Source organism: Pituophis catenifer, unplaced genomic scaffold (genome assembly GCF_029215685.1).
Source record: "Pituophis catenifer annectens isolate HBS135680 unplaced genomic scaffold, rPitCat1.0.hap2 SCAF_8, whole genome shotgun sequence".
Classification (NCBI taxonomy): domain Eukaryota; kingdom Metazoa; phylum Chordata; class Lepidosauria; order Squamata; family Colubridae; genus Pituophis; species Pituophis catenifer.
The window spans coordinates 69,960,755-69,987,622 of record NW_027256888.1 but is presented as its reverse complement, the minus strand read 5'-3'; the positions used below and the strand labels follow the sequence as shown (position 1 = coordinate 69,987,622).

General features: G+C 41.1%; 1 protein-coding gene across 1 annotated transcript in view; it reads right to left on the bottom strand.

Moving 5' to 3' along the window:
- Nucleotides 1-26,868, bottom strand: part of LOC139320730 (broad substrate specificity ATP-binding cassette transporter ABCG2-like) — a 38,770-nt gene continuing 11,902 nt past the window's right edge. The window contains exons 6-16 of the mRNA XM_070949164.1: nucleotides 25,354-25,511; nucleotides 22,079-22,230; nucleotides 18,722-18,826; nucleotides 16,478-16,719; nucleotides 13,200-13,282; nucleotides 12,025-12,114; nucleotides 9,265-9,389; nucleotides 6,861-7,015; nucleotides 2,686-2,775; nucleotides 1,195-1,289; nucleotides 1-148 (exon numbers count right to left, since the gene is read on the bottom strand). Of these exons, the coding sequence (XP_070805265.1) occupies nucleotides 1-148; nucleotides 1,195-1,289; nucleotides 2,686-2,775; nucleotides 6,861-7,015; nucleotides 9,265-9,389; nucleotides 12,025-12,114; nucleotides 13,200-13,282; nucleotides 16,478-16,719; nucleotides 18,722-18,826; nucleotides 22,079-22,230; nucleotides 25,354-25,511 (1,443 nt within the window). The remainder of the gene's footprint in view (nucleotides 149-1,194; nucleotides 1,290-2,685; nucleotides 2,776-6,860; nucleotides 7,016-9,264; nucleotides 9,390-12,024; nucleotides 12,115-13,199; nucleotides 13,283-16,477; nucleotides 16,720-18,721; nucleotides 18,827-22,078; nucleotides 22,231-25,353; nucleotides 25,512-26,868) is intronic.

Here is a 26,868-nt window from a genome sequence, read left to right as displayed (position 1 = left end):
CTAAGTATACTTCTTCAGAAATTTCAATTTCAGATATGCAAGTGTGAGAAAAGTTATAGTCATACATGTAAGTGCAACGTGATTCTGCCACAAGTCCCAAGCAGTTGTGCCAATGCCTTGCATTTCCAAATAGTCTTCTCCAGTGCATCTAAAAACATGGGTTAAAAATTTTAGTATTAGGACAATGCAACTCTTAATTTACTTTTTTTTTATTTATTGTAAATTCATACAGATAGTCCTCTGTTTACAGCCATAATACAGCCAGCCCATGATTTTAGAACCTTTTTCCTGACACTCATTAAGCAAACACTGCAGTCATAAGGCAAATGCCACAGTCATTAAGAGAATGGTCGTTAAGCAAACTCATTATTCGCTATGGCATGTTTTGGCTGAAAACTAGGTATGAATAGCAAGTTTTTGGCAAAAATATGTTTTGGTGAATCACAATGAAACATGCTAAGAATGCTTCCCCTGTTGTTTTCATGTGAGCTTTCTTTGCTTTTCTGGAAGCCCCAGTAGACGGAATGGGACGTTTAGTCTCTGACTTTTCATTCTCCTCGGGCGTTTCTCCTCAGGCAAAAGGAAGAGGAAGAGGAAGGAAGGAAGGCATTTTGGCAAATTCTTTTACACCTCTCTCCTTTTGCTGGATTTCTATTACACCCCCTCTAGCCAATTGGTTCGGGGCTAACTGTCACAGAGGGTGGAACACCCAGGACGAACCCTCTTTCTGCGAATGGGCCATGTCGAAGGGTCTGGGACAAGGAGGCCAGTGGCCCATTCCCCACGGCAAATGACTGGAGGCGTACCAGCTGAGGAGATAAGTCGGGGGAGATTCACCCGAGGAGAATGAAAAGTCAGAGACTAAAAGTCCTAGACCCCCAGTAGAAGTGTGGTGCATATACACCTTCAGAGTCAACTGTCAAAAACAGGGATGCAGCAACCTTAATGCTTCAAGGAATGATGCTTTGCTTGATATGTTTTGCAAGCCACCCTTCCAAACGGTTTTCCCTGTCAAGTTGGCAACAGTTCCATCTTATTCACTAGCAAGTCCTGAATATTTTTAGGTAATAAACATATCTCCTTAAAAAAAACGAAAACAAAGCATGAGTAATCATTAAAGAAACTTGGGCACTGTTGTTTGTTTGTTTTACTTTTCTAGATGGTGCAACAGTTTGCCATGTGACAGATGCTTACACTGTAAATGCAGTAGTAGAAACACATGTTACGTTGACCCCTTCTGGGGTTTCATTGCAAAATCTGAGTCCAGTAAATTCGTTGATTTGCAAAGCCTTTGAAAAACAGACAGATAATGGAATTACTTGCTTATATTATCTGAAAGGTTTCCCGTGCAGTTGGACCTAAAAAGCAACAAAATGACAGGAATGAGAGTGCTTTGCTAAAATTAAAGCAACATCAGAATTTTTAAGTCTTAATAGATAGGGATATATTGATGCCCTGTTATGTTGATGGGGTAAAGTGATGAAAGACCAGGTTGGTTATGCAAATGCAGGTCACCCCTAAAACAGATTTCTGGTATCTTACATTTTTAATGTGTTATAAGGCCAGACTACTTTTCTTTTTTCTTTTGTTTGCCACTATGTAGGAGCTACTTATGTAGGATAGAATTGTTTCTTCTAAAGCAGAAATCACACAAAGTTCTCAAAATAAACCACTAGATGTCAACATCAGATTAGGGATTATTCAATTTTTCTGTTTGTAACTTCAAAAGATTGCACTTCCTTGGACTTGGCTCTGGAGAAGAAGAACATTTGCTAAAGAGCTTCCATGAAAGTAGTTTGCTCACCACTATAAGTACTTCATTTAATTATAAAGGTTAGGTTGCTCGAATACACAGCTGGCTCCCAAGAAACAATAGAAATAGACCAAAGGATGTCTGTCTGGACAATGAGCGCAGTGCAAGACATATCCTACAATCCCTCAAGTAGTTGTTTAGCAGATGTGCTAGAATTCCTTAGCAAGCAGAATAACAATGAATAATAAAGGAATAAAAGCAGAATAACAGGCAGATTAACAATGTTTTCTCCAAAGGGGTCTCGTGCAAATGGGTAAAATGTATGGAGTGGTGGCGCCAGTGAAGAGGACAAGCAATGATTACAATAGAAAAGGTGCTTGCATTGTCTTCTAACACTTCTGCAAGTGCTGCTTCTGAAAAGTGGGGCTTTGCTTCAAATGCTTCTCTTTTTAAAAAGAGATCCTCCCCAATCCTGCTTTAAACCAAATAGAGAATATCCTTCTAGCTCAGAGGTGGGGAACTATGGCTCTTTATGACTTGTGGACTTCAACTCCCAGAATTCCTGAGCCAGCATGGCCATAGTTTACCGTCCCTGTTCTAGCGTATAAAAAAGAGGACATGTCTGTATGAACGAGGACAACTTTAGAGAGAAAGTGTTTGGAATTCAATCCCCAACATCTTTGGGGATAGCAGAACTTCCATGAATCTCTGGGAACTGCTGAATGGTACTGACATCCTGGAAGCAGGTAAGACAATGGCCTAAACTCAGAATATTCCTGAACAGGAACACTTTAGCCCCAAGAGACTGCATGAAGCCATGCCAAGGAAGAAAAGACCATTCTCCAGTCAATTCTACCAGTTTGATAGTTCCGGATGATGAGCTCTTTCACAAATAGCTAACAAATAAAACTAGTGCTAATAATAATATTTACATTTAGGCCATAGCGAGGGATACTGAAGTATTCCAGCCACAATAACGAAGATGTAATGGTTGTGAGATTTACCAATACACCAGAAAAAACCTGCAAGAAAAAAAAGGGGTGGGGGAGAGACATCTGTTATAGCATAGAATTTTGTCCAGAGCTCCACAAAGAATTTCGCATTTATACCCAGGATTCATTCCTCATCCGTCATTGCCATTGCATATACAGTATACAGAACACGGGTAGATTTGTGACTTCAACATTTCCTGGGAAGCAAAGTTCCTGCAATTTGCTTATTTATGATTCATATTTTAGGCTTTTTTTTCAAAAGAATATTGTCTTTGGAAACACACAAGCTCTCTCTTGCCAGCAAATTGAAAGTCACTGGCCTTTCTGTACTAGCCATTCATAACAGTAACTACTCATCCCTGACCTGTAAGAAAACAATCCAACATGAAATCCGCTATCCCTGATCCTGCCTCTATTGTCTCTGGTCCTAATCACGCCTGATCATTTGCCTTCTTTCCAAATTACTGGATGACAGAGTTTTAAGAGATTCTGTGCACTCCAAAGATATCTTTGGAGGGTGGCAGAAAAAAAGCGAAGAGCTAACAACTAAAGCTGAGTTTTGCCTGTTTTACTCATAGACGGGAGATGAAAGTAATGTCATGGGGACATGACAAAAAAGAAGCCTTCAGGACACATTTATCCCATGATTAGGTGCAATCAGGGGTGAAAACCAGCAGGTTCTGACAGGTTCTAGAAAACCATAGTGGAAATTTTGAGTAGTTCAGAGAACTGGCAAATAATACCTCTGGCTGGCCCCAGAGTGGGGTGGGAATGGAGATTTTGCAATATCCTTCTCCCAGGAGTGGGGAGGGAATGGGGATTTTGCAGTATCCTTCCCCTGAAGTGGGATGGGAACGGAGATTTTGCAGTATCCTTCCCCTGCCACACCCACCAGGCCACACCCACGAAGCCACGCCCACAGAACTGGTAGTAAAAAAAAATTGGATTTCACCACTGAGTGCAATCATGTGAACTTCAGTGCTTTTCATGCTCCAAAACCTGTATTTATCTGAATGGGGAAATTAGTAGCAAGGAAGAATGGCAAACAAGTTATATTTCTAATTCCAAAGCAACTAAAGAAACTGGCTTGTTTCCAGAGAGGCAAAATATGTGTCATGTTTCAGGTATCCAGGAAAAGAATATCGGGCCCAAATTCCTGAGTTGATAACCCTGTTAAAAAACTAGAAAAAGCAACGAAGTGTCCTATTATATTTTGAAGAGTGAACCTTTTATGATTATGGTTAATTTAGTCTAAATTAAGCTAATCAGAGTCATGAACTTATCCTGTATTACAGATATACATATCCGAAGTAAGTTATTCAGGATACTATCTCATGAATCTTATGTGGCCTGATTTCCTAAAGACTGAGGATATGGATTAAAGTTCCCTTCGGCTACTTTTTGTCATTCTGGACAATGACCCAGATGGTTAGAAAGTTCTGGGAGCTGGGAGAAAGTCCTGAGATGGTTAAAATGGTTCTTTTATCCAAATAAGAGATTATATTTAATTTTGTCTCTAATTTGCAATTGCTTCTGGATTTTGTGTTTCCACTGAGAGGGGGAAAAAATGAAACTTTGATTCCGTTTTTATAAACTAGACAGGCTTACTGTTATAGAAATGTCTTATACATACTGTTGCGTAAAAGCAAAAAGTTGTGGTTCTAATGCTACCTTTGTCTGTGTCAAAGAGAGTCGGAAGTTGATGCCTTTTTCTTTTTTTCTTTTTTTCTCCCATTACACTATACCCCCTTTCCCCCCTTTCCTCTCTTCTTACTTTTCCATGTTTTTTTTCTTTATATTTTATACTTCAATAAATTAATAAAAAAAGTTAAATTGGAAAAGAAAGTTCTGGGAGCTGGTGTCCACATATTTGGAAAAAAACCAAACGCTTAACGTAAGTCATAATTAGCTTGGACCTAACATTCTCCAAGACTGCCAGTAATTTTTATTTATTGAGGGACTCCTATGTTAAACTGTGCAATCAGAAACTTTTTAATTCCCGATAATATTTGGGGTTGTACAATGAGCCAGAATATCCAGTTGTAGTTGACTGATTGGAGAATACTGGCTCCTGCATGAGGCAATCTGCACTGTGATTGGTTGCTGTGGGTGTAGAGGGGGAGTTTCCCTTTTTTCCCGCCTTTTTCATCTGTGCACCTGTGCGCTCTGTGATTTACCTCATGATGCTCCTAGTCTGCCTGACTATCTTGTCCACTGTAAATATAGATGTAAAATGTATTTACAGGTAGTCCTCAACAGTTTGTTTAGTGACCGTTCGAAGTCACAACAGCACTCGAAAAAGTGACTTATGACCATTTTTCACACTTATGACCATTGCAGCATCCTCACAGTCATGTGATTTACACTCAGATGCCTGACAACTGTTTCATATTTATGGCAGTTGCAGTGTCCTGGGGTCATGTGATCCCGTTTTGTGACCTTCTGACAAGCAAAATCAATGGGAAAGCCAGATTCCCTTAACAGCGGTGGTTGCTAATTTAACAACTGCAGTGATTCACTTAACAAATGTGGCAAGAAACATCATAAAATGGAGCAAAACTCGCTTAATACATTTTCTCACCTAGCGACATAAATTTTAGGCTCAATTTACGTCGTGAGTTGAGGACTATCTATATTAACATAACACTTGAAGTTCGTGTCAGCGTCTCTGATTTCATTTGGACATCTGCTGTGCAATTCCCTGACATACTTTCCTATATACGTTTCTTTCTTGCAGTAAACAGAATTTAGGTATATATCTAAGCTAGGACCGCAGACTTGTGTAAAGTGTGCCCAATTGGTAAGGCTTAATTGTAGTAGAAAAAAAAAATGGAAAGCTTCAAAAAGCATGATGGATTTCATAGGTTCATGGAGATGGAGATAGAAGGAAAGAGAGGGAGATTGGAATGCATGTTGTGATTTCAGATATCAGAGGAAAGGCCATAAATTCTAATGGATGCTAAATATGAAACAAAATGCATTGGGACTGCCATTCCCCTAATTTCCCTTCAGCATGGCCAGGGTCCCAGATGAGTGCCAATCTAGTCACACAGGTATACAGTACATGATAAGATATTGTGTGGCACCTAAATAATATATTTTAGTCAGTATAATCTTTTTTACTAAAAAAGGGGGGGGGTCATCCCTGTGGATTTTATTCTACTAGTTATTGCTGACTACAAGAGGCGGTACTCCTCTCCGTTCAAAGACCTTTCCATGGTTGTGTGGCCAGCATGATGTCATGGAGCACTGGTACCTTCCCAGTGAGTGGTACCTATTTATCTACTTGCATTTGCATGCTTTCAAACTGCTAGGTTGGCAGGAGCTGGGGCGAGGATGGGAGCTCACCCCATTGCGTGGAGCTCGGGTCTTGAATCTGTGCTGCTGGCTTTCCAGCCAACAAACCCAGCATCTTAACCTCTGTGCTACTGTGCCGCCTCTCTTTTATTAAATAGCAATTATCTCCTAATATCTCCTTATAGTCTAATAAGGTAGAAGCGAGAATGTGGAGTGGCTCACTATAAGAGCTTCAAGGGTCAACACTGCTTTTTCTCTAACATCTGAGGGTCAGTCCACCTTTTTAGATGGCTGGTTTAGCTGAGGCCGGTGAAGCAGCTAATCTATTTCTAGGCTCTGAACTCAGCGATATTTTTCAGGCACCCTCTTTAAACAGAAATATTTTGAAGTATTTTGAAATGTAGCAAGCCAGGCTTGCGGTCTTCAGGAACCTCCTGGACCAAAGGGGCCAAGGATGACATCATTCCACAAAATTTGTCCTTTGGCAGTGATGTCATGACACACAATGTATCACAGTGAATCTGCTGGGCTTATTGTGGACATTGCTGCATCTGTCCTGCTGAAAGGATCGCAGGGATCCTTTTTCTAAATTCCTGTCCTGTCTATACCACTGGCTGACCCAGCACTGGTACCCATCGCCATTACAAATCAAACATGCATTGGGATGCATTATTCCAATTCTGATTCTGATTCTGATTCTGATTCTATACATAATGGAGTTTGCCAGCAATTAGGCCAATGAACGGAATATCGAAACCTAGCTTTTTAAAGACAGGCAAGCTACATATAACAAGTAAATATTAAAAGGCAACACTCACAATCATAAAAACAAAGCAAATATTTATGAGGAGGTTCGCAACTGATGTGACGTTTTGTCCTGTTGCAACTGCCAGCGCGAGAGAACTAGAGGCATATGCAATTAATACAATAGTCAACATCATGATAAAGAAGGACGCCAAAACTGGCTTGAAACCTGCAAGGAATTAAAATATACACATATAAATATGTTGAGTGTATACAAATGTACACATACCACACTTAATATCAACCTTAACAGAGATGTATACAGGTACTCCTCAATTTACAACTATTGATTTCGTGGGCATTCAAAGTTATAACGGCATATATAACGGTGACTTCTGACCATTTTTCATACTTGCAGCATTTCCACGGTCATGTACTCCAAACCGTGGTGCTTTGGGTGATTGGTAACTAGCATATATTTATAACAGTTGCAATGTCCTGCTTTTGCAACCTTTTGACAAGCACAGTCAATGTGGGAGCCAGATTCATTTACCAACTGTGTTACTAACTTAACAACTGCAGTGGCTCACTTAACAACTGTGGCAAGGAAGATTGTAAAATGGGGCAAGATTCACTTAACTATCTTCCTTAGCAACATAAATTTTGGGCTCAGTTATGGTCATAAGTCAAGGACTACCTGTGCTTCAGCCATGCAATCAACTTTCTGCATGTCCACTCAGAAGGAAGCGCCCCTAAATGCAATCAGTGTTTACCGCCATGTATCAGAATTTGCTTTCATTTGCTAGGGTTCTACTGCTTGTACTTTGTGTTGACTAGTCAGTTGAAAATAATTTTATTAAGGCTTCTATATGTGAGTTGCAAAACATTCAGACAATCCTAAAAGGCAAGAGTTGGAGTTTTCTGTATTCCTCTGATACCCCTTAGTGGTGGATTTTTGCAGCCCAGATATAGTCCCATATTTTATTTTGCAAATATAGTCCCATATTTTATTTTGCAGATATAGTCCCATATTATATTATAATAGTCCCATATTATATTTTGCAGCCCAGATATAAATTTGCAGCCAAGTTTATATTTGCCTCGTAAATTTTAAAAGCTTAACAATTCCTATAACTCATTTATCACAATCAAGCATGTTGCAAGTGGGACATCTATCCAATTTCTTTTGTGCATCGCTAGGCCCTTGCAACAGAGTTTCTACCCAGCCCTGTCCTTCTTTCCAGGATGGCATGAGCTGTAAGGCAGTGTTCCTTAACCTTTTGGACACCAGCGACCAGTTCCGTGGACAATTTTCCATGGACCGGGAGGGGCGATGGTTCCATAAGCTACCTAGAACCCATATCTGTGCAGATGAAGCATTGCTCACCTGCATGGCCCAGTTCCTAACAGGCTGCGGACCGGTAGCAGTCTGCAGCCTGGGGATTAAGGATCACTGCTGTAAGGGACAGAAATAAAATATTTGATATTGCATTTTTTCCCTTTAAAATAGAGAATTTCTGTCATTCCCAAAACTACTGAATTTGCTTAGCAATCATGAACCATTGGGTTTGGTATTTTGGGGGAGGGAAGGGATTACTATCTTTTTAAACTTTTCATATTGCTTGGCCATCCTTGAGCACTTCTTCCATTTATTCTTATTCTTATATTTTTATCCCACCATTTTTATAATATTACCCCAGGTGGCAATGATACCTTATATTCCTGCCTTCCATTTCTCCCACACCAATAATTCTGGTCTTCTGATTTCTAGGCCAGCATCCCACTCAGGGGTGAAATGCTCCCGGATCGGACTGGATCGCCCGATCCGCTAGCGATTTTTCCCTGTGGTTCGGCGATCCGGTAGCAATCGCCGCCCGTGTGTCATTGCTTCCTGGTTTTAACCAGGAAGTAATGGGTTTTTTTTTACCTTCGGTGCATATGCAGGCTTTGCGTATGCGCAGAAAGTGTGTGCGTGCATGTGACGCACACTCGCAAAGCAACTGTGCACATGCACAGCGCATACACTTCCGAACCGGTAAGGAAGGTAAGTAGATTTCACCCCTGATCCCACTACACCAAAGTGGCTCTCAGTGCCAAGCTCTAAACCAATTTCTGCCTCCTTATACTTCTCCTGAGAGAATAAATCATCCAATTGGTCAGTTGTTTGCATACAAGAGTGATTATAACTAAAGAGAGCCAATTTAGGGTAGTATTTAAAGCACCAGGGTAAAAACCGGGAGACTGTGAGTTCTAGTCTAGCCTTAGTCATGGAAGACACCCTGGGTGATTTTGAATTAGTTCCTTTCTATCAGGAAAAAAAATAGGAGGAGGAAGGAATATTAGCTACGTTTGCTGTCTTGAGGTATTTAAAAAGTAACAAAGGCAGAATTTTTAAAATATAATAAATAAAACAGAAAGCAAACAATATGTCTCATTTCTCTGTACCACAAAAAAGGGTGCAGGACTGAGTTCACTTGCCTATTGTGAAATAAGTCAAGCTGGTGAGGATGATGCCTGGCAAAGTCCTCATGGGCAACATGTCCGCTATTATTTTTGAGAAGAAATATGCGGACACTCTATAGTAGCCACTTATATATTCATGTCTGCAAGAAAAAAGACACTTGTACACATATATATAGATACACAAAACCTGAATAATCAAATAAATGCATATAGCGGGTTTCAGATTGGGGCCTAGGCCCATGTAGGAATTTAGTGAATTTTCTTCAGTTATCTTAAATGCTCAATTAAATATGAAATAGTCTTTTTAGCTACATTTCATATTCGCTATTTACATCCATTCACCACCCTGGGCGAAGGGAGTGATACCATGGATGTTCTTTTGTGCTGCCTGGAGGCTGTGGGGGCCTGGATGGGGAACAACAAACTTCAGCTGAACCCTGGTTAGATGGAGTAACTGTGGGTGGGCCATTCTGCATCTAGGACAGTGATGGCTAACCTTTTCCGGACCGAATGCCCAAAGCGTGCGTGCACGAATGCTCGCATGACACCCGAACCCCCAAAATGCAACACACATGCGCCCCCATGCATGCACCCCACCCCCATGCATGCGTGTGCACCTCCCCGCACATGCCTTGCCCTCCCTGCACATGCGCACGCGGCCCCCCGCACACGGCCCACCCCCCATGCATGCGCAGCAGAGACCCAACGACCAGCTGACCAGCGGGAGGCGCACGCGCATGTGTGGCAGAGCTGAACTGGAGCGATGGCTCCCGTGCCCACAGAGAGAGTGGTGCGTGCCACAGGTGGCACGCGTGCCATAGGTTCTCCATCATGGTCTAGGAGTTTATCATCTTTGGTCTTGGGTGGGGTTGCAGTACCCCAGACAGACCCAGTGAGTAATCTGGGGATCCTCTGGCTCCTGCTCAAACAGTAGGTGGCAGCCTTGGCTAGGAAGGGCTTTGCTCAGTTTCATGTTGTGCCAGTTATACCCTTTCCAGGATAGGAAAGCTGTCTGCTTGGTTACTTATGCCCTCGTCATCTCCCATTTGGCCTATTGCAATGCACTATATACACTATATACTTTTCAATGGACTACCATTGAAAAGTATCTGGAAACTTCAGCTTGTGCAAAATACGGCCATCTTGGGCACCCAAAGATGTAAGCTGCATTGGGTACCAGTTTGCTTCTGAATCCAAATCAAAGTATTGGATACGACTTTTAAAGTCCTACACAACAACTGCCAAAGCAGAAGTAGAAAAACTTCATCACTGAGTGGAATTATTTTTTTAAATTTAGACTCTGAAGACTCATGCCACCACACTTGTGATACGGAGGAATGTTCAGTCTTTGGAATTCTTAAGGCAAGATTCCTCATTACTGTTTTGGACTGAAGGTAACAAAGTCAAAAGGACATTTGAAATACAATTTTTCAGTCCTCATGACTTGAGGGTTCTAGGACCGTGATGGCGAGGTGGCACATGGAGCCATATCTGTGGGCACGCAAGATCAGCTCCAGCATGCATACGTGTGCCGGCCAGCTGATTTTCGGGCCTTTCGGACCCACCGGAAGTTGGGAAACAAGCCATTTCCGGCCTCCTGAGGGCCTCTGGGAGGGTGGGGAAGGCCCTTTTCGCCCTCCCCAGGCTCCAAGAAAGCCTCTGGAGCCTGGGGAGGGCAAATAATGGGACTACTGGGCCCACTGGTAACCTTTTTGCCGTCACATGCCAAAAGTGGGAGTGCGGAGGGGTTGCGCGCGCATGCATGGGGCGTGGGGGTATTGAATTATGGGTGTGGGCATGCTCACATGCAACCCTCCCATGCTTCCCCCACTTTTGGCACGTGACAGGAAAAAGGTTAGCCATCACTGGTCTAGGACAACTCACTGTGTGATGCCTCACCCTGACCAACTCTCTGTGGGGAGCAACTCACCATGAGACTGGGCCTTCCATTCTAGTTTCCAAACCTGGCCTGGATTAAGGGAGGCAAAAGTTCCTGCCTTTCCCAAACCAGGAGTCATTCTTCTGTGGCAAACTGGCAAGCTCCCAATAGCTCCCAAGGTTCAGGAGTAGGACCTCTCCCTCGGTATGCTGCACTGGACCCTGATGGCTCCTGGGGGAGGGAGGGAGAGAGGGGCAAGCAGCTCTCCCTGCTGAAGCATGGAGCCCAGAACAATGACTCCTGCTTAACCCGCCTTTCATGTGGGGTGAGGGGAAGGAAGGGAGGGGCAGGAACTTTCGCCTCCCTTAAGCCAGATCTAAGCTCGTGGCGAGTTGTCCCACGGCAAGGTGGCTGCAGTGGGTTGTCTCATTCCATGAATTGAGATTTTACTGGCAAATCATTTTTATTTATGTCTTTATATTTATTTATTAAATTTATATGCCTCCTGTCCCACCATCCAAAGAGACTCTTGCCCATTGCCAATGAATTCATGAACATTCAGTGCTAAGCAAGAATTCAAGAAGAGGTTTGTTCAGATTACTCTTCACACCTTCATTAAGACTTAAAAACAATGCTTTTAAGCTTAATTTGTCCCTAAAGCCTGATTTACTACAGGTGCCCAAATAAGATGAGAGCTTCCTGCCTTGAGAGAGTAGGAGTAGCTTTTCCACTAGAGGGAGATACTGACTACAGTTTGGTGCAAACAACAAGCCAAAAGAACATGCATGGGCACTGTGATTGAAATCAACAAATGATTAACCGAAGAGTAAACAAATGCAATTATTAACTATAAGAAAAAAAAACCTTAATGTTCCATTACATGTAGATTTACCTACATAAATATCCTTTTTTCTGTGATAAAAAGTTCAACGGTTGTAATACTGTTCAAAACCTGATTCGTCGCCAAAAAGAACAAAGCACCAACTCTACAAGAAAACCCAAGAATTTTCAAATTAGAAAGGGAGAACATATGGACCACAAATACGAAGCATTAATGACACAGCGCGTGATAGGATCACAATATAAGAAAATCAAGGGTGCCTCCAAATGAGAATTTTACATGGGATACATATGTATATACGTTGTAATTTACCCATTGACTACTAGACGGTAGCAAAGTAATAGAGAAAGCTTCAAACTTTGCTTCTGTCCAGTGGTTATCTGGAACCCAAATCTAGTGGCTGGTTGTTGCATGATACAACACAGCAACCAGGAAGCCCTGTCTCTCCTGCTGAAATACAGATAGTGAGGACATAGACACCCTATACATAGTGGCTTTTGCCAATCAAAAATAGATGCACTTTTAACTATACTGGAAACCAGAAGCATCAAGGGCTTGGTTACACAACTTAGGTGATCGAACCTTTTATAGCAGAGGTCTTCAAACTTGGCAGCTTTAAGACTTGTGGACTTCAACTCCTCTGGGAATTGAAGTCCACAAGTCTTAAAGCTGCCAAGTTTGAAGACCTCTGTTTTATAGGCATGCAATATAAGCTCATAAAAGAGCATAAAGTATCAATAGAAGTGAATATTTGTAGCTCAGGGTTGAACTTTGAGGTCCTTGGTGAACTAATGATATTACCTAGTTTAGTAATGAAACATCTGCAAGAAAATAACCAAGCTCAGAGACCCCATAACATATCAAAATTTCCCCCCCAAAAAAACAATAGTTTCTATTGCCAAATCATGCCCACCATTTTGATGCTCTTGATCTCCCTAGGTACATTCACAATGGAAATTACCTAATTTTCCTGAAAACAAAACAAAACAAAAACAAAACACAATACTTTGATCAAGTAATCGAAACTGATGTGATTTATCTAATTTCCTAGGAAATTATTCTTCCCTGCTCTACAGGCAAAGGAGCAAGCAAATAAAACAATATTGGAGATTGTGATGCTAACATTATTTTTTTTAGTACAATTGTTCTACGCCCGGCTAATCTCAAAAGTTAAACTGTTAACTGAGAAAATGCATTTAGTTTAGAAGAATGTTTCTTACATTAACTAACCTATTTTGAATGCCAGTTGCATCATTTTTAACGCCAGAAAAAACAGCTCCAGTAATTATTCCCATGACCGTGATAATAGCTATCTAGGAAGAAAGGGTACTTCAAATTATCAATGTTAGAATGAAACAGGGATGACATGTTTTGACAAATTAATGAGCTTATGAAAAATATAGCTGTTTTCCGTAGCTCCACAATTTAAATGATATGACAAATATTCCATTCCAATGACCCTGCTTTTATAACTGGAAGGGTGATCTAAACTGCAAAAATCTAATCAACCACTAAACGGAATCAAAGAGTTAAAGAAAACTCTCATTTTTTTGTACCCTAGATCTGGTAGTCTTGGCTGGGGAGATAGGTATCTTACATTGTACTAATCAATGGTATGTACCTCTCTTAGCCATAGTTCATTGACTAAGATACAGCGGATTGGATTCCTATAACCCACTATTCCACAATCAAAGCATATTTTGCATATGTGTAAATCCAACCTTATCCAAGTTTTGAAAACATACTAAGTGGTGGGTTGGGTTAAGTTAGGTTGAGTTGAGTTGAGTTGGGTTGGTTTTGGCCTAACCAACAAATCATTTGATCTAGAGTCTTTAGCTTCCATCATTTTAATCAGTATGGCCATTAGTTGAGAATTCCTGTCTGGGAACTCTATGGACTTCCAATGTCATTGTACAGCAGCAGTTTAGGATAGAGGGCATTAAAAATAAAGTAAACTACGCTTGAATGTGTTAACCAAGTAATTCTAATGTCTACTCAGAATTACCATTTGGTTAATGGGAATTACTCTTACATAAATATGCCTAGGATTGTGGCACCAATTATCATAATCAAACTGACGGATATCTAAGATTTTTATTTTGAAGAATAAGCACACATAATTAAAATCTCAGCTAAGGTGATGGTAACAGGCTGCTCTGAAGTGTTGAACAGGAAGGATTGCCTCAATCAACATGACAGGAAGCTCTTAAATATGATTCTGGGGCTCAAGAGAGTTGCGGAAAGATCCAAATGCCAGCATTTATTCTACCATTAAACAATTGGAGTGGGAAACAAGGATCATAGCTAGACCCGTTTAAGAGGATTAACAAAGGGGATTAATTCCATGAAATGTAAGGGCTTTTGGAAGAATGCCTTCAAAAATCCATCTATAATGAGGTTAGGGAGATAGAAATGATTGTGAGAAAAAAGTCAGAGCTCTTAGCTGAGGGAAAAATTGTAAGCTCCTAAAATCATAATTCTTGTCACAAGGTCAAATTTTTTACAAAGCAATTTATAAGATCCACATAAGACCAGCATACACATAACAAAACTTTTTAACTTCGTGGCCTCTTTGCGTAGAAAATTTAATAATTACTATGTACTTTTTTTTTAACCACTTGACAATTTTGCAAGAACCTTAGCTGGACCCAAAGATCACAGTAAGAGAGGCAGAGATGCTATATAAAGGAAAACATTCAAAGCCTTTCAGATAGAAGGCCTGAAAGTCTTTTGAGTCCCCCAAAATTTCAGTCTTTCCAAATCCATGTCCTAATTTTGACATATGTTTAAAAACCCACATTAGCCTATTCAGTATTAAGATGTTAGACCACAACTAAAGAGATCCAAGTTGAAGCCAAGAGTCAGCTTAATGGGTATATATGCAACAATCAAACAAACAAAAATTAATCGGTATGTGTAACACTTATTAGATCTGGGCCAATACTTTTTCATAGGGCTATGGTGTTTAAAAAAAACTGAAAGGAATATATCACGTGAAGTGTTAATACCATTTTATAATGCCTTGGTAAGGCCGCACTTGGAATACTGCATCCAGCCACAATGTAAAAAAGATGTTGAGACTCTAGAAAGAGTGCAGAGAAGAGCAACAAAGATGATTAGGGGACTGGAGGCTAAAACATATGAAGAACGGTGGCAGGAATTGGGTATGTCTAGTTTAATGAAAAGAAGGACTAGGGTTAACATGGTAGCAGTGTTCCAATATCTCAGGGATTGCCACAAAGAAGAGGGAGTCAATCTATTCTCCAAAGCACCTGAGGGCAGGACAAGAAGCAATGGGTGGAAACCAATCAAGGAGAGGAGCAACTTAGAACTAAGGAGAAATTTACTGACAGAACAATTAATCAGTGGAACAACTTGACTCCAGAAGTTGTGAATGCTCCAACACTGGAAGTTTTTAAGAAGATGTTGGATAACTATTTGTCTGAAGTGGTGTAGGGTTTCCAGCCTAAGCAGGGGGTTGGACTAGAAGACCTCCAAGGTCCCTTCCAACTCTGTTATTCTATATGCATTATGTAGTGCTGCATATTCAATTCCAAACTTGAACTTTGGAGCTGGATGTACCAAGGCTTTGCATTTAATTGAACCTTGATTCTTGCATGATTCTAGAGAAGACTCAATTGCTTTAAAGAGTTGGAGACATATGCTACATTCTCCACAAATACCAAGCCACCTTTCTGAAATCAGATCTAAGGTATTGCACAGCCTTGTTGGCATTTTTGTCCTTGCCAAGGACCTGGGATAGGCAGATTTGAATGTTTGACATCGTTACAGATATTGTTGATACAAGCTGTTCCAAGTAAAGCTGCCTTTTGCAGTTGACTGATGGCCAGTCCTAACCAACCACTGAATAACAAAGAAACTGTTAAATGAGCTCTTAACCTGTTTTTAATCTAGTCTTGTCCTCAAACATTTAAGGTTGCATCTAAGTCACAAAAGTTTGAAACTAGTTACAATCCCAAAGCCTCCACTGCCTGGGGACTGGCTGCCAAAAAAAATTAAGATGGCAACTACAAGCATGCTATCAAAGCTGCTCCTGTTTGGTGGTGGTGGTGATGGATGTGATGTTTTGAACACTGTCCCAGTCATAATTTGATTTTGGGGGGGGGAGATCCTGGCATCCCCACATATGCATGCTTGTTACAACCATTAAAATTTCCTTCTAGTACGTTTGGGAAACATTGTCAAGCACTGATCAAAGGAATTATCTATCCAACAAATTATTAAGTACAGCTGCTGGATCTTCTAGCTAGCAGGCTCCCTTAGCTGAGCTTAATACGACATATTAATGCTCAAAGGTGGTTTCATTATCCAGAAGATTCGAAGGACTCCATTTGTGAATAGGCCTAAATGCAGTAATTCTAGATCTGCCACAGATTAGCTATTTCAAAAATGATATATACAGTTAAATGATATATACAGTTTATTTCATAATATATCAAACAGGAGGAGGAGGAGGAGGAAGAGGAGGAGGAGGTCACTTTGTTTACCTGAGCTGTAGAATTTTGTGGATTGCCTATCAAATTTTTAAATGTGCGCCTGGACAGCCACTTGAGTTGATGAAGAAAAGGAGTGGAATACGGAAGTCCTTTAATCATTGTTCCCTGTCTTTTCTGCTCCTTAGTTATCACATCCAGCTCTTCAAGCATTTTTTTGTAGAAATTGCATTTGGAAAACTGTACTCCTAATGTTAGAGCAATGGTCTCCTGTTCTCTCTCAGTTGCCTCAAGAACTGTTTGAGTGACAATGAAAAGCCAAATTAGTGCATTCAAATAAAATGAGAGACCCATACAGGTCAGTTGATCCATAGTTTATATTCTCGGTCATATCTGTGCTTTGCAAACAGCAGCATTTCCGCTGGTGAGCAGCCGCTGAGCTCCACCATGATTCCAGAGTCATGTGATTTTGCAGTTTTTCATTGCTTTTCAAATAGCCCTGTGTTTGAATCTTAAAACAGCCTATGAGGGAAGGCAGCGAAAGGCATGCCCTGTGTGTGTTTTCAGACACGTTTTCCTCAGTATCCAAGTCAGTCTCTCCTCAGACTGGAATTACAAATAAGTCTCTGTGTGTGTGTGTCTGTGTGTATGTACAGTATGTCTGTGTAGGTATGCATATATACACACAGCACATGTTCAAACTCTCTAGATTTTTTTTTATTGAAAGACTTCAGTGTTTTTCAAACAGCAATTTTAAGATATATGGACTTCAACTCTCAGAATTCCCCAGTCAGCATGAAGTTCACACATCTTAAAATTCCAAAGTTTGAAAAACACTGAAATAAATGATAGCAATAATTTAAAATAATTTAAACAGGAATAACCAGGAATGAATGAATGAATGAATGAATGAATGAATGAATGAATGAATCAATCAATCAATCAATCAATCAGTGTGTGTGTGTGTGTGTGTGTGTGTGTGTGTGTGTGTGTGTGTGTGTACAGGTAGTCCTTGATGTATAATTGTAATTGAACCTGAAATTACAGTCATAAGTCAAGCCAGTTGTTAATCAAGTCATCACCTGACTGACCTGATTTTATGACTTATTTTGCAGTGGTCATTAAGCAAACACGGTGGTCGCAAACGAAACCTATTGACTGCAATGGGTGCTTTTTGCTGGAAACCAGAAGTAAATGCCAATTTTTGGCAACAAAGCAAAAAATATTGTAAATTACAGTCGCATGACTACAGTATGGTTTCCTGCAAATGGCCGTAATTGCGGACTAGTTGCCAAACAGCCAAAATTCAATCATGTGACTGTGGGGGTAGGGTGGGCTAGCCCTCAGAACTTCCAATCCACATTGTAAGTACCTTTGGGGAGGCATCCGTCGTAACTTCAAATGGTTGCTAAGCAAGCCAGTCATTACACAAGGATTGCTTGCACCCTTACAAATGAATTTTATAAATACATTTTATTTATAATGTCTTCCTTCCTTCCTTCCCTTTCATCTTTCATTTACAGACCCCCTCGCATCCTGGAAATAAATTGTTTCAACTCCTACCCTCAAAACAACGCTATAGAGCACTGCACACCAGAAGAACTAGACACAAGGACAGTTTTTCCCAAAGGCCATCACTCTGCTAAACAAATAATTCCATCAACACTGTCAACTGTTTACTAAGTCTGCACTACTATTAATCTTCTCATCGTTCCTATCACCCATCTCCTTCCACTTATGATCGTATGACTGTAACCTTGTTGCTGGTATCCTTATGATTTATATTGACTGTTTCCTAATATGATTTGATTGCTTATTTGTACCCTATGACTATCATTAAGTGTTGTACCTTATGATTCTTGATGAATGTATCTTTTCTTTTATGTACACTGAGAGCATATGCACCAAGACAAATTCCTTGTGTGTCCAATCACACTTGGCCAATAAAGAATTCTATTCTATTCTATTCTATTCTATTCTATTCTATTCTATTCTATTCTATTCTATTCTATTCTATTCTATTCTATTCTATTACCTCGCTGAGGTTATTTTTGGCTGTTCTGCCCACACAGTTCTCTTTTTATTTTGGAGCTGGAGTATAGGAAAGAGAGAAGGCCCCTTGGAGCAGAATCTCCCTCCCACCTCCCGTTGAGACAGAGGACTAATGAGTTAATTCCTTTTTCTGAAACAACCACCCATGTATGGGTGGCTCAGGGCCAATGTATGGGTGGCTCAGGGCCAATGCACAGATGCCCCGATTTCTTCTGCAGAATATCTGAAAAGGTCGGTCATTTATACCCGCGCTGTGAATTGTCATTTTACTCGTTGCAACCGCCGAGGAATCCCCATTGATGATATCCAGAAAAAAATCAGCAGGGTTGTTGTACGGTTCGCACACAAAACCTATAAGGAATTTAAAAAAAAAAAATCGTTACCACAGCAGTCTTAATGAAAACTCATAAACAATTACAACTTGGCATGTTTTTTCAGTTACGTCCAAATTTGGCTACCTCATCATGCTTTATGAGGGATAGCCAAAAAGGGTACTGACAAATCATTTTTTTTAAATTAGACATTACAAACCATAACTTTCTAACTGACGTAATTGTTTTCAGAGATAGTAGAGTTTTACTATATTTAGATCCTAAAACTGCCCATCCAGCCAAAGGTGCTATACAGGTAGACCTCGAGTTACGACTACAACTGAGCCCAAAATTTCTGTTGCTAAGTGAAACATTTGTTAAGTGAATTTTGCCTCATTTTACGGCCTTTCTCGCCACAGTTGTTAAGTGAATTGTTGTTGGTAAGACGGTTGTTAAGTGAATCTGGTTTCCTCATTGACTTTGTTTGTCAGAAGGTTGCAAAATGTAATCACATAACCCTGGGACACTGCAACTATCATAAATATGAGTCAGTTGCCAAGTGCCCCAATTTTGATCACGTGACTCTAGAGATGCTGCAACGGTTGTAAGTGTGAAAAACGGAAATATTATATAAGTCACTTTTTTCAGTGTTGTTGCAACTTTGAACGGTCACTAAATGAACTAGTCATTAAGAATAGCTATATTCTTAAATTGCCCAAATAGGAAAATTAACTCCAATTATTGGCTTCTTAAATAAATACAATCCAATAAAATAATAAAATGATGATACAACTCCAGATTCGGAAAAGCAAATCCTCCCTCCCTCATTAATTGGCAACTGTTTATTTATTTTTTGATGTATAAACAGGAAAACATCTCAGAATAAAAATATAAATCTAGGGATAATATCAGTGGTGGGATTCAAATAATTTAACAACCAGTTCTCTGCCCTAATAACCAGCTGGGTGGGTGTGGCCAGGGTGGGCGTGGCCAGGGGGTGTGACAGGCAGCACTCGGCCTCCTGCACCCCTCCGGGAGCAAAAATGGGCCGCGGGGGTGTGTGCCCCATTTTGGGCCTAGTAGGCTTCCCTACAGCCTCCTGAGAGCAAAAACAGGCCAGGGGGAGGGGACTGCCACACACCCCTGTACCTGATTTTGGACCTAGTAGGCCTCCCTGCACTTACCTGGGAGCCAAAATGGGGTGCGTGGGGACTCCTGGAAGGGGCAGGGCGGGAAGGGGCGGAGCTAGCCAGCAATTTAAGAATCGGTTTGCCTGAATTGGCCCGAATCCCACCATTGGATAATATTCATTTTGAAAACACTGACCTTTCTCCCGACAGTGAGATTTAATAACTCCCATCTATTGCAACATATCTGGAATATATTAAACTTAAGGCTATACCAGAGGCCAACTGTTTGCCAGGCCCTAACAGTTTTTTTTTCCTATTCTATATGAACTGTATAACTTTGACTTGCTCTGAACTTTCTGAGGTCCTTTTTCAGGTGGTAAGAGGTTGCTGTTTGTGAAATGTGCTTAGTACCAGTGACCACAAGGAGGCAGGGGAGTTAAGGACTTATTTTGAGTTTCCTCTGCAGGGATTGCTAACACCAACTGAAACGCAACTTTTCATTCAATAAGGCAAGCATGCCACAAAGTAATTTATGACCACTAGACTCCAAAAATGTTTAACTTCAACAAATCTTAGTATCCAAAATTAGTATGTCCTAAAAACAGACATAATCTTTTTATTTTATGGATTAATAAAGCAGCACATATATTACTACATTGCATATTGGTTTATTTTGTTAATATTTAGATAAGATATTTAGATATGATTTAGATATTTGAGCATAATCGGTTTCCTTTGCAATATATGATTTATGTCTAAAGCAGTATATTTTGGGGTGTTTTGTTTTGTTTTTTGCATTTAAACATTCATTCATTCATTCATTCATTCTGAAAAGGGATCTGCAGGTTTTATCAGACTCTCAAAAGTTCCATGGCGCCAACAGGCAAGGAATCCCTGCTCCAAGAGATTTTTAAACTCAGATTATTTCCTTCTGTTTTCATTCCCAGACACAAACATATGAACCATTTTTTATTTTATGTTTTCTTACAATTTATTTCATCCCAATGAAATAAGCTGTCCCAATGTCTATCACATTTCTACCCAGTGTAAAAGTAGAATGATTAGTGCTAAAACAGCAATTTAAAAAATTAAATATACAGTACATATACACTAGTGACATTTGCCAAATATCCATTCTGGGTAGAAGATTGTTATGAAAACAATCAGAACATCAAATTGCTATATTAAGCCAAATCCTCCCCCCCCCATCCTATCTATTTACCTACCTACCTAGCTATCACACACAAAAACAAACACACATACACCATCCAAAGTCACCATCCAAAATGCCAGATTATCAAGGCTTCACAAAAGCACAACACCATCAGGTACAGAAATGCTGTTACAGAGGTAAGCAAAGCTCCATTTTCTTAGACTTTCCTCCAGATCGGATATAGATAACTAGGTGCCAAGCTTTGCTTACCTCTGCAATGTGTTTCCCTAAATAAATCTTTTTTCACTAATCATTGGCTCAAGATATATTTCTTGCTGTCCAAAATATTTACAGGCACATCCATAATTTGCACCTGTAACCACTTGCAAGTGATGGAAATACAGGGCCTTGTGTTGAGCTCCACTTTCTCTGCTTTTAAAAGGTAAAGGTAAAGGTTCCCCTTGCACATATGTGCTAGTGGTTCCTGACTCCAGGGGGCGGTACACATCTCTGTTTCAAAGCCGAAGAGCCAGCGCTGTCCGAAGACGTCTCCGTGGTCATGTGGCCGGCAGGACTAAACGCCAAAGGCGCACGGAACGCTGTTACCTTCCCACCATAGGTGGTCCCTATTTTTCTACTTGCATTTTTTACCTGCTTTCGAACTGCTAGGTTGGCAGAAGCTGGGACAAGTAACGGGAGCTCAACCCGCTACACAGCACTAGGGATTCGAACCGCTGAACTGCCGACCTTTCGATCGACAAACTCAGCATCTTAGCCACCGAGCCACCGAGTCCCATTATCTCTGCTTTTAGGAAAGATGAAATTCTTCCTTTTCAGCCAGGCCTTTTTCACTTGGAGTTTGTACTCCACTGATTTTAACTGTTTGTTTTTTTAAAATTAAAATGATACCTTTTCCATTTTTTTATACTGGAATGTTAACTCCCCAAATAGAAAGGCAGAGGGCTAATGAAATTGGATAAGAATGGGGAGCACCCCATTAAAAACTCACCAAGACTTTTGAAATAGGGAAGCGCGTTGTCAGCAGGCCCGTGATACAATAGCCTTCCAGCAGCAAGTAATGTCAGGCTGTCAAACAACTTGAAAATAGAGTACCGGGGTTGATGGATTGAAAAAATGATTGTCTTTCCTTGCAGTGACATCCTGGGTGCAACACAGGGAAGACCATTAATTTGTGTAAGAACTCTTTGCTTTTAATTGCTCTGCGTTAAAGTACAATACATACAGCTTGAAATGAGAACATGGATCAGGGTCTTGTATGAAGCTACCAGTCAAAAATTGCTGAGGTTCCTATAGCCTTACCCCTGCTCAGCTAAAGCCACCTATTTTAGCCCAGTTATGTCTTAGCAATAGCCAATCAATCAATCAATCAATCAGAATAGAGCTGGAAGGGACCTTGGAGGTCTTCTACTCAAGTGGTGGGTTGCTCCCGGTTCGCACCGGTTCTATAGAACCGGTAGTAAAACCGGCGAGAAGCTCTGCCCACCGACCCAGATGTCATCAAAACGTCAAATTCTGTGCTTGCGCAGAAGAGCACACGCACGAGAGAGAGCACCCCTGTTCTACTCCAACCCTCTACTCAAGCAGGAGACCCTATACCATTTCAGACAAATGGCTGTCCAGTCTCTTCTTAAAAACCTCCAGTGATGAAGCATCCACAACCTCTAGAGGCAAGCTGTACCACTGGTTAATTGTTGTTAGAAAGTTTCTCCTTAGTTCCAAGTTCCTTTTCTCCTTGAGTAGTTTCCATCCATTGTTTCTTGTCCTGCCTAAAGGTGCTTTGGTAAATAAGTCGAGCACTTCCTCTTTGTGGCAACCTCTCAAATACTGGAATACTGCTATTATGTCCCCCATAGTCCTTCTTTTCTCTAGATAGCCAAACCCAAATCCTGGCATTATGTGTATTATAGTCAGGTCCAGAAATATTGGGACATTGACACAATTCTAACATCTTTGGCTCTATACACCCCCACAATGGAGTTGGAATGAAACAAACACAATGTGCGTTAACTGCAGACTGTCAGCTTTAATTTGAGGGTATGTACATCCAACTCGGGTGAACGGTGTAGGACTTACAGCAGTTTGTATATGTGCCTCCCACTTGTTAAGGGACCAAAAGTAATGGGACAATTGGCTTCTCAGCTGTTCCATGGCCAGGTGTGTGATATTCCCTCATTACCCCAATTACAATGTGCAGATAAAAGGCCCAGAGTTCATTTCAAGTGTGCTATTTGCATTTGGAATCTGTTGCTGTCAACTCTCAAGATGAGATCCAAAGAGCTGTCACTATCAGTGAAGCAAGCCATCATTAGGCTGAAGAAACAAAACAAACCCATCAGAGAGATAGCAAGAACATTACGTGTGGCCAAAACAACTGTTTGAAACATTCTCAAAAAGAAGGAATGCACCGGTGAGCTCAGCAACACCAAAAGACCTGGGAGACCACGGAAAACAAGTGTGGTGGATGACCGAAGAATTCTTTCCCTAGTGAAGAAAACACCCTTCACAACAGTTGGCCAGATCAAGAACACTCTCCAGGAGGTAGGTGTATGTGTGTCAAAGTCAACAATCAAGAGAAGACTTCATCAGAGTGAATACAGAGGGTTCACCACAAGATGTAAACCATTGGTGAGCCTCAAAAACAGGAAGGCCAGATTAGAGTTTGCCAAACAACATCTAACAAAGCCTTCACAGTTCTGGAACAAGATCTTATGGACAGATGAGATCAAGATCAACTTGTACCAGAGTGATGGGAAGAGAAGAGTATGGAGAAGGAAAGGAACTGCTCATGATCCTAAGCATACCACCTCATCAGTGAAGCATGGTGGTGGTAATGTCATGGCGTGGGCATGTATGGCTGCCAATGGAACTGGTTCTCTTGTATTTATTAATGATGTGACTGCTGACAAAAGCAGCAGGATGAATTCTGAAGTGTTTTGGGCAATATTATCTGCTCACATTCAGCCAAATGCTGCAGAACTCATTGGACAGCGCTTTACAGTGCAGATGGACAATGACCCAAAGCATACTGCAAAAGCAACCAAAGAGTTTTTGAAGGGACAGAAGTGGAATGTTATGCAATGGCCAAGTCAATCACCTGACCTGAATCCCATTGAGCATGCATTTCACTTGCTGAAGACAAAACTGAAGGGAAAATGCCCCAAGAACAAGCAGGAACTGAAGACAGTTGCAGTAGAGACCTGGCAGAGCATCACCAGGGATGAAACCCAGCGTCTGGTGATGTCTATGCGTACCAGACTTCAGGCTGTGATTGACTGCAAAGGATTTGCAACCAAGTATTAAGAAGGGAAAGTTTGATTTATGATTATTATTCTGTCCCATTACTTTTGGTCCCTTAACAAGTGGGAGGCACATATGCAAACTGCTGTAAGTCCTACACCGTTCACCTGAGTTGGATGTATATACCCTTAAATTAAAGCTGACAGTCTGCGGTTAAAGCACATTGTGTTTGTTTCATTCCAACTCCATTGTGGTGGTGTATAGCGCCAAAGATGTTAGAATTGTGTCGATGTCCCAATATTTCTAGACCTGACTGTATGTGCATTAGTGTATTATGACACTACACACATTTACTTTAGCAAAACGTACAAAAACATATTGAACATTTATTTTTATTTTGGAAGAGAAAATCGAAAGTGAAACATGATCCTTCATAAAACTGCTAAATTTACAACATGCACTGATCATAGCAAATTGAGTTTTCAAAACAGCACTTAAATTTATATACTGCCCCATAGTGCTTTACAGCACTCTCTGAGCAGTTTACAAATGTCAGCATACCGTCCCCAACAATCTGGATCCTTATTTCACCGACCTCGGAAGCATGGAAGGCCAAGTCAACCTTGACCCCTTAAGGATTCAACTCTAGGCTGTGGGCAGAGCTTGCCTGCAATTCTACATTCCAACCACTGTGCCATCAGGGTTGTAAAAGACATGTGCAACAAATTAATGACACATAATGGAGAAGATTATCCTGGCCACCAGGAATGACACAAGTACAGGTGGTTCTCAACGTAATGAGCACAGTTGAGCCTGACATTTCCATTGGTAAACCAAGCAATTGTTTAAATGAGTTGCACCCTATTTTACAAACTTTTTTTTTTTGCCACGATGGATTAAGCAAATGTCTGCAGTGGTCATAAGGGCGAGGACTGGTGGTAAGTCACTTTTTTCAGTGCCGTTGTAACTTCAAAAGGTCGCTACACGAATGACCGTAAATCAAGCATCACCTGTGGCACAGATTACCTTTTTAAGAGCAGTAGGACAGCATTGGCTGTGCTAGCATCCAATCCTGTTGTTGGTTCATCTAAGAACAACACTTTGGGGTTAGTAATGAGTTCTAATCCAATGCTGGTCCTTTTTCTTTCCCCCCCTGAAACTCCACGAGTAAAATAGGTGCCAACCTGGTGCAGCAAAGGAAATGGCAAAATTAACTTCTTGGAAATGTAACATTTCATGAACAGTATGGGGGGGGGAATGTATTTCAGCATAAAATACTTCAATAATGTCCGCTCCTGGTAACAACCGAGTTTATCAAATGGGACATCACTGAAAGAATATGGGATCCCAGAAAGGCAGTGATACATTAAGGCAGACCTTGGTATTTTATGCCCCCCCCAAGTCACATCCAGCCTTTTGACTGTCCCCATCAGGCTCACATGAGATCAATCAGAAATTAGAAATCAAATGTAAATAAGTGCACGCCATGCATGCAATACAACTGCATTGCTTTCAATTTGAAGGCAACCGCTTTTTTAAAAAAAATTATGTGTGTGGGTATGTGGGCATGCATGCCTACACGCCTTCACAACCCTATTGGTTCAACCCTCCACAACAGTCCCAGTTTCTCACGTGGCCCCTTGGGAAGATTAATTACCTGCATTAAGAGTCTCAGATGGTCATCTTAAGCAACATGTCCTCATGCACTGGTGAAAGAATGTACATTTATATGGAGTTCACTTGATCTTTTGTTGCCAGAAAGATCTATAACAGTGTCAAACTCGATTTCATTGCGGGCCGCATCAGAGTTGTGTTTAAAATCGGGGGGGGGGGGGGCTTGGCCAGCTTGACGTCACTCATGTCGGGGGCACCTGTAGTGGCCAAGTGCTAAGGCTAAGGCAGTTTGTTTTTCTAACCCGCTGCCAGCAAAAACGGAGCCCGGGGTGCCAAGTGTCCCCCCCCAGGCTCCATTTTCAGCCGCAACAGCCTCTTGCAGCCCTCTGCCACGGAAAACTTGAGTGACACCCCTGATCTATAAGAACCCTGCAAGCTAAGTCCTCACCCAAAGATAGCAATAACACTTAGACTTATATAGCACCCTCTCTAAGCGGTTTACAGAGTCAGTATTGCCCTCCTCAACAATTCAGGTCCTCATTTTACCCATCTCGGAGGGATGGAAGGCTGAGTCAACCTTGAGCCAGTGAGGATCGAACCCTTGGCAATCAGCAGAATTAGCCTGCAATACTGCATTCTATAACCACGGCGCCACCACAGTTCTTTTAAGATAGACAACCTCTTTGGACCACTGGGTGCATTTGGAATTTTGAGAACCTGTATGTCCTTGAGGCACTCACAAAATGGACACCTTGAGCAAATCTTCCCTCACAGATTAGTATCTACAATGAGGGTGTCCAGTCTCAAAGTACCCCTTTACAAAAAAGGGAGACTTGTAAAGTTGCTTCTCTCTCTTCTCCCAATGCTCATCTACACATGTGGTTATTTTTCGGTTTTTCTTCTCTTTCTTCTCTCCAGCCCAGATCA